Source organism: Cervus canadensis, chromosome 2, assembly GCF_019320065.1.
Source record: "Cervus canadensis isolate Bull #8, Minnesota chromosome 2, ASM1932006v1, whole genome shotgun sequence".
Classification (NCBI taxonomy): Eukaryota; Metazoa; Chordata; class Mammalia; order Artiodactyla; family Cervidae; genus Cervus; species Cervus canadensis.
This window is the reverse complement of record NC_057387.1, coordinates 72,996,201-73,012,181: the sequence shown is the minus strand read 5'-3', so window position 1 is coordinate 73,012,181 and position 15,981 is coordinate 72,996,201. Positions and strand designations below refer to the sequence as shown.

The 15,981-nt window shown below is 44.0% G+C and overlaps 1 protein-coding gene across 1 annotated transcript in view; it reads right to left on the bottom strand.

The window, feature by feature from the left end:
* WLS (Wnt ligand secretion mediator) overlaps positions 1-15,981 on the bottom strand; it is a 115,188-nt gene that overhangs the window by 23,722 nt on the left and 75,485 nt on the right. The window contains exons 5-9 of the mRNA XM_043461007.1: positions 15,343-15,479; positions 10,009-10,177; positions 7,963-8,060; positions 7,541-7,604; positions 5,098-5,241 (exon numbers count right to left, since the gene is read on the bottom strand). Of these exons, the coding sequence (XP_043316942.1) occupies positions 5,098-5,241; positions 7,541-7,604; positions 7,963-8,060; positions 10,009-10,177; positions 15,343-15,479 (612 nt within the window). The remainder of the gene's footprint in view (positions 1-5,097; positions 5,242-7,540; positions 7,605-7,962; positions 8,061-10,008; positions 10,178-15,342; positions 15,480-15,981) is intronic.

Below are 15,981 nucleotides of genomic sequence, written 5' to 3'. Positions count from 1 at the left end.
TGGAAGACAGACTTACTTTCTTTTCCCTTAATAAAATGCAATCCCACTGCTCATAACTTTTTTTACTGAAAACACACAACCCACTTTCCTTAAAAGCTTTTTTTCATATCGAGTTAATTTTCTTGTTGACAAATTTGTAAAAGACAGAATGAGGTCTTCTTTGACCTCTAATAAATCTAGGTACAATAAAGGTATTATATTTAACGTTGATGACACTAAAGACATGTTTGTATCAATCAAATCAACAAGTTTAGGCACCTCCAATCCCAGATATCTGTTTAGTACTGAATATCTCACAGATGACATGAACCTGAACTTCGTTCTGACCAGTTTTCTATTTCTGAGTGTTTGTATTACCATAAGCACTTAATTTCCTTTTGGCAATACCATACATCTACAACACAGATACATACAAACATGCAAACACAGAGACCTCATAATTCCCATTTCAAAATTTCAGCCCTGAGTCGGTTACAAAAATGTAAAACACATCAGTTGCAAGGGGTTGGATTCAAACTGGGCTCCTGGCAGTTGGAACAAATCAAGGTCACTTATCTAGACAGCTTTCTTACTGGTGTTTACAGAAAAGATACTTAGGATTTCCATTTATCTTTGACCAGTCAAGTTCTAAATTACCTTACCCCTTTTTTCAAAATTTGCATTTAAAGAAGATGGCAGAGATAAGGGTTCCTGAAGAAGACCAGGTAGGATTTGATGTATTACAGGGAGATTGGCATGGCACCAAAAGCCTGTATTTAATGAATTTTTAGATTAGGGGTTGGAGGCCTCATCAAACCTCTGATTTTATGTGGTATTGCTGCCTAGAAGGGTAGTGATTAGTTTCCTTTGAGGTGATTTTTATAGGAGTGGCAAATTTTGCCTTCCCTGGGGTTTCCTATGGATCTATAAGTTTTTCAGATTCTGAGGGAATATTTTGGATTGGATCATCCATGTCTTATATAATACACAGTCCAGTCAAAAAAATCCTTCACTTTGGTCTTCAGAGAAAGTAAGCGTTGCCCCCAAAGCTAAGAGAAAATCACTTCCCAATAATGGGTTAGGGATATTCAGGCATGACAAGAAACTTGACAGTTGTAAGAGTCAGGTACAAGTGAAAAGGCTGGTAAAATGTTTTAGTTTTGGCTTTCCTTCTGCAACAGAGCAGGTTTCAGGGGCAAGGGACCCAGTGTCAGAAGTCTGGACAGAGTCAGTGCTTCCCACGTCCACTAGGAATTGGACAAGCTTACCTGCTACATCAGTGGTCACCTATAGTACCTCCCATGTGACGATGACTGTCTTCTCGGAACCCTTGGGAGGTCCCAGATCCTGTCAATCAACCACTGCCATGACTAGCATGGGGGAATTTCCTTACTTCCTTCAGAGCTGGGGGCAATCCCCTCCTCCAGTGACCCATCTTCTTACAAACTGGGCATGGCAGCTAGGATGGAGGCTGGGACATGTTTTCACAGCATTCCTTGCTTTAGTGTTTAGGGTTCCCACAGTTAACACATACTTCCTTTCCTGGTGGGAGTCTTCTGGGGGTACTTCTGGGGTAACCAGGAGGGGAGTTAGGTCTTGTCATGACAGCTGCCAAAAGCCTGGCTTGCTGTCCTTCCTTAAGTCATGCTGTTTCTTCTTTTCCTCCTCAGCATGCTCCCTATTGTTAAAAACACGGAAGGCTGGGTCTATAAGAAGATTGACAGGGGTCTGGGGCCCTATGGCAAGTTTCTGAAGCTTTTGACAGATGTCAGGGGCTGACTGACTAATGAAGTGGGTTGCAAATAATCAAATCTGAAATTGGGCTGGATTTTCATCTTGGGCTTGGGTGATCTCTTTAACCTTACCACAGTTCACAGGTTTAATTATGCATCATTTCATCCCTTTAATGAGGCAAAGGATCCCTACCAGCAAAACCATGCTGGCCTGGCTGATAGTCCCAACTGGGATCCATTAGAGGCACATCCAACAGGGCATCGATGTGGCTGGGCAATGTGTAACTCATCAGCATATTTTTGAGCCTGTGCCCCAATGCCGGCCTTTTCCTCACTGATGCAGCAGTGGGAAAGGATAAAATTTACATCCTTCCAGATAAGGTCAGAGGAAAGAGTCAGTGCCTGGAATTCTTCAGTGAACCAGCTAGTCCTCTGAGAGTCTGCCTAAGCAGGTGAGGCATTAAGGTCAGACAAGGAAAAAGGGGTGTGGACTCTGGTAATTCCCTGAGACGCACCTACTATTTTCTGAAGGGGGCAAGGAGGCTCTGGCTGCATTTCAGGTGTGGAAGGGCAAAGACGCTTAACAGGCGGGGGAGAGGCTGAAGATGATGGAAGAGCGCTGGGACTTGGGTCTTCTCTCTGGGGCTCCTTTCTTCCAGGGGTTCCACTAGAGAGGGCTTTTGTGTAGTCCGAATGGGTCCTAGTCAGCAAGGTTCCCTAACATGGAAATTGAATAGGTCTGGGTTTTCTACTAGGGCCATAAAAGCCTGTATAAGGAATTTCTATTAACTTTCCCTGCCTTTTGCAAAAAGATGTCTAACTGTAGGGTGGTACTATAGCTGAGGTTCCCGTTTTCTGGCCAGGCCTCATCATTTTTATACTGGGGCCAGGCTTCATTACAAAAACAAATGAGCTCTTTTGTTTTAAAGAATCTAGAGGCTTCCCTGGTGGCTCAGTGATAGAGAATACACCTGCCAATGAAGGAGATGCAGGTTCGATCCCTGGTCTGAGAAGATCCCACATGCCACTGGGCAACTACGCCCATGCACCACAACTCCTAAGCCTGTGTCTAGAGTCCAGGAACCACAACCGCTGAGCCCATGTGCCACAACCAGTGAAGCCTGAGTGCCCTAGAGCCCGTGCTCCACAATAAGAGAAACCACGGCAATGAGAAGCCCTAGTACCATAGCTAGAGAAGAGCTCCCACTCACTGCAACTAGAGAAAAGCCCACATGGTGACAAAGGCCCAGCCCGGTCAAAAATAAATAAATAAAATGACTTCTTAGAAAAAGAATCTAGAGAAAACATGTCCCAGTGGCTCAAAATGCACTGCAGGGGTGAGTTCTTGGGGATGGAGGAGGTGTACCCCATCATTCCTTCGGGAGAAAATGCTCCTGTACCAGAGAGGAACACTCTCACTACAAGGTCCCATGGGGGCTCTCTGAGAGAGGACTGGTTCCAAGTGCTCCTGACCACCTATCCTGTCAACTTTATCCACGATGAGAGTTAGCTACTCCCCCCTGTGGCAGTAATGGGGCCCGTGTCCTATCCTGACCTCCATGGTACCCAGTATGAGTGACCTTCCTGAAGGTTTCTCTATAGATTAATCCCTGTGTTCCAGGTTATGCTGCTTTTGGAAGGACATCCTCATGGTTCTGCATGTGCGATCAGTGGCTAAGTTGTGTATGACTCTGTGACCCCATGGACTGTAGCCCGCCAGGCTCCTCTGTCCAAGGGATTTCCCAGGCAAGAATACTGGAGTGGGTTGCCATCTTCTCCTCCAGGGGATCTTCCCAACCCAGGGATCGAACCTGCGTCCCCTGTATTGGCAGACAGGTTCTTTACTACCGCACCACCAGGGAAGCCCCCTCATTATTCTCAGACCTATTTAAGTCCCAGCCTTTTTCTCTAAAAGGGTGGTTACGTTTTGGAAAACAGGCACTGGCCATTAAGGGAGATGGTGTGTGAAAAAGAAAAAAACAAACCTCTTTCCCCTTCCTTTCTGAGGGCAGCATCCCCGGGGCTTCAGTGTCATCCTCCCCCGGGCCTTCCCACACGTGCTCTGGTCAGCAGACAGGGGGACTGGGTGCAGGCACGGATACGGCAGCAACGGTGGAGACATCATGACTGCAGGTAGGGGGAGAGAGCACCCCAGGACACCGGAGGGACATTCCTAATCACAGGACCCCGGGAGTGTCAAGCACAGCAAATGCAGGCCATTGCCACAGCATGCTGCCCCAGGGGCATAGCCATGTGGGCAACAACCCAGCTCGAGTCTCCTGCCTTGCCCTACAAGGGCAGGGTGGGGTCATGTGGACCCTAGAGGAGGCCAGCCAACACCAGGAGGGTGAGGGCTACCACCAAGCGGAGCAGGACCAACCCCCGCCCTGCCAACACCCAGGGGTAAAGGGCACAAATGACCTACTACTCGAGGGAGCTCCCGACGGAACTGCAGCCCATGGTACAAACTCTAAGGCTGTATTTCATATTTTTACACAATTTCACCTGTTAACAGTTACTTGTATGGTGGATAAGGTAAACCCAAAGGGCAAACATCATATGGCTCGGTTCCCATCCGAGGATGCCATTGAGGATGGCTGGAGAGTTTCCCTGACATGCCCTGTGCATACATAACAGTAAAAAGTGGAAGACCAAGCGGCAAGGTTTGAAAACGCCTGGCAGATCTCTCTTTCCCCATTTCCAGCAGAGTAAGGCAGCACCTCTCAAGGGCAAGGGAGGTGAGAGGCTAAGTCTAAAAGGTGACAGAGTAAGAAAGCAAAAGAGACAGAGTAAGGGAGAGAGTGGGCAAGTAATGGCAGGAAGGAAGGTAGTGCCTCTTGAGCATAATGGAGGCCAGAGGCTGAGGTTTACCCAGTCCTCCTGGCTGGCTTCACCAATATGTTGCTGGTGAGTTGAGGTTCTTGCTTTGCCTCAAAAGATTTCGGAGACAAAGTGATAGACAAGAAATGGATTTATTTAGAGAAAAACACACTCCACAGACATATGGAGTCTCACAGAAGGTGAGAGGTGCTGAAATATGGTGTGGTTAGTTTTTATGGACTAGGTAAATTCATAAGCTAGAGAGTGGGAGGATTATTCCAATTATTTGGGGGCAGGGGGAATGATTTCCAGGGATTGGGCCACCACCCACTTTTTGGCTTTTTATGCGTTAGCCTCAGAACTGTCATGGAGCTGGTGGGTCCATGGTCATTTGGCTTATACTAATGTATTACAATTAGTGTATAATGAGGCCCAAGGTCTACTGGAAGCCAAATCTTCTGCCATCTTGGGCGTAGTTGCTTCTAACAGTTTCAGTCGTGTCCTATGGCCATATCATTCTTTTAAAGGTTGTGCCCTGCCCTCTTCCCTTCTGTTTCCTGCTCACCTCATAGTGTAGCCTCCGGACTTTGCTCATGGCTGGCAGGCTAGACTGCTTCCCGCTGATGTTCCGAAAAACCTGAAAGACCATGAAGCACAGAAACAGGAAGTAGAGGCAGAGGCAGATCCCAGCCACTATGATGAAGGCCATCTGATGGTGTCCAGTCAAGGAAACAGTCAGCTCGCCAAGGACTCAAGCACTTCACTCAAGGGTGACACTCTCTGTCTCCAAATATGTAGGCAATTTTCAGGAGGGTAAAATATTAAAACCTGGCATTCTAATATCAACATTAGAGAGGTTCCCTGACATAAAAGTACCAATAGTTCCAAATAGCTTTCTAAGCTGGATAACAAGAGGGACAGAACCTTGCTTTTAGATATACAGACTCTAGGGTCCACCCTAGACCTACCAAATCAGAATCTGCCTTTTAACAAGGTCCTAGGGAGAGTCATATGCACAGTAAGTTGGAAAAGCACTAAAATATTGGATATTGGTTGTAAAATATTGATCAAGTAGAAAGCTGTATTAAAATCACCACAAAAGTAAAGATACAGGTGCCTAGGTCCCACTGCAGATCTACAGAATCAGATTTTCCAAGGGCTAGGAAACCAAGTATAACCATGTTTGCGAACCATTGGCCTAGTATCCAGATTTTTATAAAGAGGTTGAGGTGCCCTGGAATTTGGAGAGCATGGAGTGTGGGTTGGATGCAATAGCAGCAACTGCTGCTATAAGGGATGCTAGGCATGAGGTTGAAGGTATTGAAGTGAAACCTTCAAGATGAAGTTCTGTTGCAATCTTCTCTCAACACAAGAAAAATCTTGTCAGATGGAATAGGGAGCAGAGGACACATGGCCAAGGTGGGAGTTGAGGGTGGGGGCAATATACTCTGAGGTTGATCTTCAAAACTTAATCTGACAATTAGCAAAGCTTGGGGTGGAGTGATCTGACTTGGGAGGCAGATGACCAGACTCCAACTTTTTTCTGCTATAACTCCAGGCCAAGTAGCATATTTAAAGAAAAAAATTAAACAAGGGTGAACTCAGCATTTACACTTCACTAAAGTGAAAGTGTTAGTCACTCAGTTGTGTCCAACTCTTTGCGACCTCATGGATTGTACCCCGCCAAGCTTCTCTGTCCATGGAATTCTCCTGGCAAGAATACTGGAGTGGGTAGCCATTCCTTTCTCCAGGGAATCTTCCCAACCCATGGTGGAATCCGGGTCTCCTGCAATGCAGGCAGATTATTTACCGTCTGAGCCACCAAGGAAGCCCCATATTTCACTAAATAATAGATTTAATGCAGTTTCTCTTTCTTTCCTTGGAGAAGGAAATGGCAGCCCACTCCAGTATTCTTGCCTGGAGAATTCCATGGACAGAGGAGCCTGGCGGGCTATGGTCTATGGGGTTACAAAGAGTTGGACAAGATTGAGCGATTAACTACTACTACACTCCTTTCCTAAAATCAGTGGTGCCTTTGAATGATGGGAAAAGAGTTAGTTGCTGCAAAACTTAACCAATTATTTGCCTCCTTGGACCTCCAGCATTTCTAAAAAATGAAGGGGTTGAAGCAGACTAAGGATCACAAACAGTCCTCAGGTGGTACAGCTTTTTTTGGTGGTGGGATGGCAGAAATGGGGAGCTCAATTCTCTCATCTTTAAAGCAATGATACTTTGATCTAGTTTACTTGCAAAGTTTTTGTGATACCAAGAAGCCAATATAAAGACCATGGCTGGACAAAGCTTATTTATCAGCATATGACAAGATATTAATTATCCATCAAGAAAGAATACAACTCAAGCCTTTCTCTCCTCTCCCTAGGACAGTCTTTTTTTCCTGAAGCACTTAACATATTATTGAGAAAGATAAAATGTTTAAATCCAGCATCCTAAAAGGGATAAGCTAAGATTGTCACTTCTGCTTCATGAAGATGACTCAGAGAGTTTATGCCAACCAACCAGAAGCCTGGGTGACTCTTCTGGAACTAATCACCTTAGCCTTATCTCCACTTGGTCTTGGAAATGAATAGCAGAGGCATGGGATGCCAGCACACCAAGGTCACTGTAAGAAGTCTGGCACACAGATGATGTCAGTAATGGGGGCCCTGAGATGAACCTCCGTGGCTGCAGGGAAAAAGCAGTCATGCTTCAGTCTGTGGTAAACAAGTACATAATAGAGCATTTAGACAGGCAGCGGCAAGACTAGCCACTCCGATCCCTGGGCTGTGTGGACTTGCTGCAACCTCCTCGTTTTGCCTGCTCTCACCCAGGCTTGAAAGCAAGCATTAATTCTCCTCATTATTTGCCCTAATTGTGCTGTTATCATTGGTCTGAAGATCAAAGCCCCGGCTGAGCACACATGGAGAGCATCAGTGAGACTTAGAAAATGACCTTGGGGACCAGGCGGCTACGGGAAGAAATAAAACCCTGAGCCCATCAAGGAAGGATACAGCCAGTTCTGTTCCGACGTCTGTAGTCCAGATACTGTAGAAGGGATTCGTGAGTTGTACCCCTCTACAAAGAGAAATGAGACGGAAAGGCAAGACACAATTAATACAGGGCGAAGGGGAGCTTTCCTTTCTACACACTCTCAGCTTTTCAGCCAGAGGGGTGGTGTCTGTATTCAGACTAAGTCGCAGAGGATGTAGAGAGAAACAGAGTTTGAAGAATGTGATTAGCTCAAATATTTTGTATCTCTAGAGAGCTCTGTCTCTTAATCCCAGTGCTAACCTGAGGATGTGGTCATGTCCTTGCTTTCATCCTACAGGCTGCCAATCACCTCCTCCGCCTTTTCAGATACTTGTTCTAAAGAGCTGAGGGTGAACCTGGTGACATGCATTTCAGTCCAGAGTTCCACAGGCCCCCTGCTTACCTCTCACACATGTCAAATATGAAAAGGCAGAAAGAGCCAACAGCAATTGGTCCGACTTGCTTCCAATACCCTGCTATGTGATTCCGCTCATGCTGGTCCTGAGGAAAACCAAGTTGAGAAATGAGAAAAAGATAGGGGAAAGCAAAGCAATTCTACAGGTGAGTCAGTCACCCAACAATCCTTGCTGCCTATCTGCTGTGTATCAAATCATGATATAGGTTAAAAAAAAACCAACAACATAGTGCTAACAAATGGAAAAAATTTCTCTAAATTGCACATAGTTTTTGATTATTTTAAAAAATTACAGCACAGACTCTTACCAATTCTTTCTCAACATCTTCCAGAAATTATCTAAATAACTGATCCATTTGTTGTTTTGCTTTCATAAATACTTTGACCTAATCACCAGACCTAATACCTAATACCGTCTTCAGCTAAGGACAGAAGATGTTGGGAGTAGTGGTTTGGGACTTCAAAGGCAATTCACATGGAGATAGAAAAGCAAACATTTGGTAAACAAATGTTTGCTGGGCCATGCTGAGACAATGGGACAGGCAGTAAGCTGATCTTTAAGGCCCTGCCTTGACAAGTTTTCCTCCACCACCCAGCCCATATTCTTTGCAGATATCTCTGGTGATAGCTCTATTCAGGGTAACAGGTCATCTACCGAAATTCTTTTAGGCAGTTAAGGGGAAGGTCAACGTTTCTCCCTTTTTTTTTTTTTTTTTGCTCTACTGGGTCTTCATTTCTGCTGGGGCGTTGCTCAGTTGCGGCGAGCAGAGGCCACTCTCTAGCTGTGATGTGTGGGCTTCTCATTGCAGCAGCTTCTCCTTTGCGGAGCATGGGCTCTAGGGCATTTGGGCTCAGTAGTATGGTTCCAGGGCTCTAGAGCACAGGCTCAATAGTTGCGGCGGCACACAGGGTCAGTTGTTCCAAGGCATGTGGGATCTTCCCGCATCAGAGATCGAATCCGTGTCTCCTGCATTGGCAAGCGGATTCTTTACTACTGAGTCACCAGGGAAGCCCTCTTTCCAGTCTTTTGATCCTTGATTGTTTTCAGCTAGAAATAATTCATGCGTCAAAGAGATATTTTGGTTTGTGGTAGCAAATTTTGCTCCCTTACATACTTTAGGTAGTAGAAGTTCTGTCATCCATAAAGTAACTCTTTCAGATTTAAATTGCGATGTGACTTATCACCGGTCTTTTTTAAGGTGGGGTAGTTCCCAGAGGACAAAATAAAGACTCGAAAGCATTAAGATATGTCAAGTGTAAGAGATTTCTTTCAGTTAGGAAAACAGACAGTCCCCTCCATTCCCGTCCATGCTGACGAGGGCTCGTGGTCAGTGCAGCTTGCTGGAGGACCCCCAGTGCCACCCAGCTGTAAGAAAAAGCCTCTCTCTCCTCTCACTATTCTCCTGGAAGGGCTGCAAGGCTTCACAAGCCGTGATCAAACAATGATGGAATTTAAAAATAGTCCGTGCTACTATGAGGCTCATGTGCCTAACACAAGGACCAGGCTCCAACTGGCACATCATCCTAGCCACAGCGTGATGGCTGCACCATTCTTATTTTTATCCACAGTATCATCAATCCCTCTTGAAATATGATTTGGTGTCTGTGCAAACTGAAACCAGAGAGGTCAGCATTTAGGGTAACAGGGGTTACTAGGCCACCTGAACCCACTGCCAGCTGGAAAATGCCTGGCCCACATTCTCTGGTGGTCACCTTAGTCCTGGGGACAAGCAGAGCTGAAGTCAAAGGACAGGAAATGCTGATAATCATTAATGTTTGTGCATCTACTTTATGCTAAATATTTACTCACATTATCTCATCTAAACCTCACAAAAAACCTACACATTAGCCTTTAAAACCCATTTTATAGATGAGGAACCTGAGATTCAGAGCAATTAAGTCACATGCCAGCTAGTTGATAAGCGGTGACGCAGGAAGCTGAACCATGAGTCTGACTCCAGGGCTCTTGAGCCCACTTCTATAACCACTAGTTTATTCTGCCTCACCACTGCTCCTTGCCCAGGATGCACTTACCATCATGTGCTCACCACAGAAGATGATCCAGAAGGACAGAAGCATCGCATAGAAGATGCCCTGTCGGATATCACCAAACAGCAGCATCCAGGTCCAGTCAAACCCAATGGAAAACCACTCCACTGGGATGTTGATAAACGTCATGGAAATCCCAAGGGCAAAGATGACTCTGATGGTGAGAAAAATATCAGGAAAACTATTTTATTTATCTGGAAGGCAAAACATTTTTTATTTAAAAATCAAAACTCAGTTTTGGGATATGAGGTGCTCCATATAGGCACTGAAGCCATGTGATCAGTTTCTTTGCTCTCATTACAACGAGTATCTACATGGAGACGCTAAATGTCTTCTTTCATTGGCACCACTGCAGAATGAAGGACTGTTACATTAATCCCTCTACACAGTAATTGAACCTAACCTGAATGCTCTGAACTTTATCTTGGTGCCACCTCAGATTAAGTGCTTCCTAAATGTTTTCACCCTCCCTTGCCTTCTTACACAGACCTCATTGAATATACCAATAATTATCCTCTCTTACCTATTCAGGGTATCATTAACCTGATCATTAAGAACACTCATTATTATGATATCCTCAGCAAACATGAATCATACAAGCATTTTAATTTCAATAACACATGACTCCAAAGAATATGAAATACAAATTATTTTAGCTGCTTGTTTCATTTTTATTTTGCTTTTCTCCCATTAATGGCCACTTCCCTATCAAAATTTCATTTATTTTGTTACTGATTTATCCATACTTTCATTCATACCCACAAGTCATGTGTCAGGCATTTTGTTAGGGCTATAGATACCTAAATGAATAGGACCAGTTCTTTCCGTTATGGCTATTCAGTAGCTGAACCAGATAAAGTGTGATAAGCAATATGATAGATGAGTACAACAGATTGCTACCAGGACTTCTTACTTTGACAGAGACAGAAATTAAGCTTAGTTGCAAGTCAAGGTTAGGGAGGTGGAAGGGCATTCCAAACAGAGGGAAAAGCCTGGATGGAGCCTAGAAGAGCCTGAAGCATTTGGGGGTCTGAATATGGGACATATCAGGAAATGACAGGCCATGAGACCAGAGAAATATATATATATATAAAGGCTGAGCTGGTAAAGAAACTTGCATACATTATTAGAGAATTTGAAATTTATCCTGAAAGGACTGAGGATCCAATAAGAAGGTTTAAAAATAGAGCAACATCATTTCATTCATTCACTCAACAAATTCATATTTATTGAGCTCCTACTGTGTACCAGTCACTATTCTAGATGCTGGGGATATAGAAGTAAACAAAGTAGGCAATGATCCTGCTCTAGTGATGCTTGTATTCAGATGGGGTGAGCAGAGGGGTAGAGATGGAATGATAATAAATAGAGAATAAGTATTATGAAGAAGTATTAAAAGAGCCAAGTGGGAGAATGGAGAGTGATGGGAGGCAATTTAAATAAGGTAGATGGGAGAAAGCCTGTAAGACGGAAATTATACTAGGGCTGAAGGAAATGAGGCGCTGAGCCACAGAGGTATCTAGGAAGGAGCATTTCAGATGAAGAGGACAGCAAGTGCAAAGGCCCTAAAGGGAGTGCATGCTGGTCATGTCTGAGCACCATCAAGGTGGATGGCCCGTGGTGAAGAGAACAGGAGATAAAATTAGAGGTGGTGAAGGGCCGGATCACTGAAGGTTTATAGGCCAGAGTAAAGGAAATGAAAAGCCAACAGACAGCTTTGAACAGAGTAGCGAAGTGATCCAATTTCTACTTAAAAGAAAAAGCCAGGCTGCTGTGTGAATAGACTGCAGGAAATAAAATGATGGGAATAAGAGGTGCAGTTAAGAGGCTATTTCAATAATCCAGGTGAGAAACGAGAAATCAGGGTTAGATCAGAGTGGTAGATAAGGAAATGGTGAGAATTTCCTGGCATGTTGGAAGAGAGGTGTGAATAAAAGTGGAGTAAAGGATGCCTCCTACATGTCTGCTCAGCTGCTCCTAAGCAGTTGAAAGGACAGAGTTGCTACTTCCTAAGATGAAGATGCCCCAAAGAGGAGCAAGTTTGAAGTGGGAGGAAAACAAGTGTTTTTCTTTGTATGTGGTGCATTTCTATGTAAATGAAGGTGTTTAAGTAAACGGGTGGAATACTAGGGTCCAGAGTTGGGAGTAGCTGAGGTTGACCATGTACATGAAGAGCATCAGAGTACAGATGGTTTTTAAGAGCACAAGACTAGATGAGATCACCGGGGAAACAAATGTAGGTAGTAAAGAGAAGAGGTCCAAATGTTGCAGGAAGCAGGATCCCTTCCAGGGCCCGAAACTGGGCTCTTGTCTTAAAACTTGGAAATGAATTGTCCGAGGAGACACATGTACTGGCAAAGCAAGAGATGTGTCTCCTCGGACAATTCATTTCCAAGGGTTAGACAAAAGCCCAGTTTCGGGCCCTGGAAGGGGTCCCCCTTCCTGCAACACAAAGACCGGGCCTCAGCTCAGAAGCTTAAGAAGTTGGAAAGATGACTGGAAACAGCCATGGAGACTGAGTGACAGTCAGCAAAGGAGTGAATAACCGTGAGAATGTGGAGGAGGCTCTACGAAAAAAAGGGAGTGATCAGCCATGCCAAATGCTGACACTTCAGTTCAGTTGCTCAGTCGTGTCCAACTTTGTGACCCCATGGACTGCAGCACACCAGGACCCCCTGTCCATCACCAACTCCCAGAGCTTGCTCAAACTCATGTCCGTCGAGTCAGTGATGCCATCCAACCATCTCATCCTCTGTCAGTCCCTTCTCCTCTCGCCTTCAGTCCTTCCCAGCATCAGGGTCTTTTCCAAGGAGTCAGCTCTTCCCATCAGGTGGCTAAAGTATTGGAGTTTCAGCTTCAGCATCAGTCCTTCCAGTGAATATTCAGGACTGATTTCCTTTAGGATTGACTGTTTGGATCTCCTTGCAATCCAAGGGACTCTCAAGAGTCTTCTTCAACACCACAGTTCAAAACTGTCAATTCTTTGGCAGTCAGCTTTCTTTATAGTCCAACTCTCACATCCATACATGACGACTGGAGAAACAATAGCTTTGACTAGACAGACGTATGTTGGCTAAGTAATGTCTCTGCTTTTTAATATGCTCTCTAGGTTGGTCATAGCTTTTCTTCCAAGGAGTAAGTGTCTTTTACTTTCATGGCTGCAGTCACCATCTGCAGTGATTTTGGAGCCCCCAAAAATAAAGTCGGTCATTGTTTCCATTGTTTCCCCATCTACTTTCCATGAAGTGATGGGACCAGATGCCATGATCTTACTTTTCTGAATGTTGAGTTTTAAGCCGGCTTTTTCACTCTCCTCTTTCACTTTCATCAAGAGGCTCTTTAGTTCTTCTTTGCCTCCTGCCATAAAGACATATCTTATGCATATCTGAGGTTATTGATATTTCTTCCAGCAATCTTGATTCCAGCTTGTGCTTCATCCAGCCCAGCATTTCATATGATGTACTCTGCATAGAAGTTAAATAAGCAGGGAGACAATATACAGCCTTGACATATGCCTTTCCTGATTTTGAATTAGTCTATTGTTCCATGTCCAATTCTAGCTGTTGCTTCCTCACATGCATACAGATTTCTCAGGAGGCAGGTAAGGTGGTCTGGTATTCCTATCTCTTTAATAATCTTCTACAGTTTGCTGTGATCTACACAGTCAAAGGTTTTAGCATAGTCAATAAAGCAGAAGTAGATGTTTTTCTGGAACTCTCTTGCTTTTTCAGTGATCCAATGGATGTTGGCAATTTGATCTCTGGTTCCCTGGCCTTTTCTAAATCCAGCTTGAACATCTGGAAGTTCATGGTTCATGTATTGTTGAAGCCTGGCTTGGAGAATTTTGAGCATTACTTTGCTAGCATGTGAGATGAGCAACTGTGCGGTACTTTGAACATTCTTTGGCATTGCCTTTCTTTGGGATTGGAATGAAAACTGACCTTTTTCAGTCCTATGGCCACTGCTGAGTTTTCCAAATTTGCTGACATATTGAGTGCAGCACTTTCAGAGCATCATCTTTTAGGATTTGAAATAGCTCAACTGGAATTCCATCGCCTCCACTAGCTTAGTTCGTAGTGATGCTTCCTAAGGCCCACTTGACTTCATACTTCAGGATATCTTGCTCTAGATGAGTGATCACACCATCGTGGTTATCTGGGTCATAAAGATCTTTTTTGTATAATTCTTCTGTGTAATCTTGCCACCTCTTCTTAATATCTTCTGCTTCTGTTAGGTCCATACCATTTCTGTCCTTTATTGTGCCCATCTTTGCATGAAATATTCCCTTCATATCTCTAATTTTCTTGAAGAGATCTCTAGTCTTTCCCATTCTGTTGTTTTCCTCTATTTCTTTGCATTGATCGCTGAGGAAGGCTTTCTTATCTCTCGTTTCTATTCTTTGGAACTCTTCACTCAGATGGGTATAGCTTTCCTTTTTTCCTTTGCCTTTCACTTCTCTTCTTTTCTCAGTTACTTTTAAGACCTCCTTAGACAACCATTTTGCCTTTTTGCACTTCTTTACCTTAGGGATGATCTTGATCCCTGCCTCCTGTACAGTGTCACGAACCTCCGTCCATAATTCTTCAGGCACTCTGTCTATCAGATCTGTTCCCTTGAATCTATTTTTCACTTCCATTGTATAATCATAAGGGATTTGATTTAGGTGATATAGTGGATGTGACCTAAATGCTGACAATGAGTCAAGAAAAGTGAGGACTGAGGAATGAGGATTGGATTTGGAAGGTGGGGGTCATTGGTGATCCTATTAAGAACAATTTTAATAAGGGGTGGAAGGGGCTCAAGAAAAAACAGGAGAAGATATATACACAAGATTTTTGAGGAATTTTGTTGTAAAGATGAGCCGAAAAATGATGCAGTAGCTTTGAGGGGAAGTACAAAGAGTTCTAACTAAGAAAGGGGATGGAAGAGTGTGTTTGTATATTAATGGGAATAACCCAACCTAAAGCAAAAAGTCAATAATGTGGGAGAGAAGGGGCTATCTCTACAGGAAAATCATCCTTGCTGAGAGGTGCTGAGAGGCGCTGGGATTAGTGAGCAACAATGCTGTTCATCCACTGTATCAGAGAAATGTATCTGATACAGAACGTGAGAAAGCAAAGAGAGAACAGACAGCTGGAAATATGAGGGCAGTAGAACCCTTAGGATTTAACAATAACTTGCAGGTAAAAGCTGAAGGAGAAAAAGGAGTCAAATCTCCAGTCCAAATAACACACTGACCACTTGAACTAGACTCCCAGCAACAGGTCCACGGCAGGCTGTGCCAGTATTTCTTAAGAGTGCTGCAAAATCAGCTCTTACTTTTCCAGGAGCACTGGGGGTCGGGACATCATGGTGATCCTCCTCCAATACCACACCATAATGATGAAGATGCTGGGTGTAAGGAAGGTCTTCATGGCAAACCACACCTTGGTGAAGCCTCCATTTTGGTGAATTCCCTAGATAGAGACCAATCATAATTTTGAAGGTCAATATATCTGGGTGTTATTTTCTACCAGCAGATGCATTTTGAAGAGCAGTAAGTGGAGATCTTTATTGCTGAACTTCCAAGATCAAGAGCTTTAACATTCACAGCAGGTAATGTCCTCACACTCCCCTCAACCCCTCCTCAGGCACTGTAGAAAACTAAATCAAAAGGCATGAAGATAGACTCACTTTATCCTAAGGGAATGATTAGGAACATGATCAAAGGTTTTTCTCCAAGGTTTTCATTGAAAAATTGGAGCTATCTTAGAGGACCCAAATGATGGCACTGGTATATATAAGGTGAATAAACCCTGTGGAAAGCTAAGCAGTACCGCAAAGTATATTTACATTATATTTATAATATACCATTAAATTTTAAAAAGCAAAGAATGGAAGAGTCAGTTGAATATGATTCCCCGCCCCCCCTTTTTTAAGAGAAGGATTGAGCTCAGTCTCTCAGTTGTGTCTCTTTGT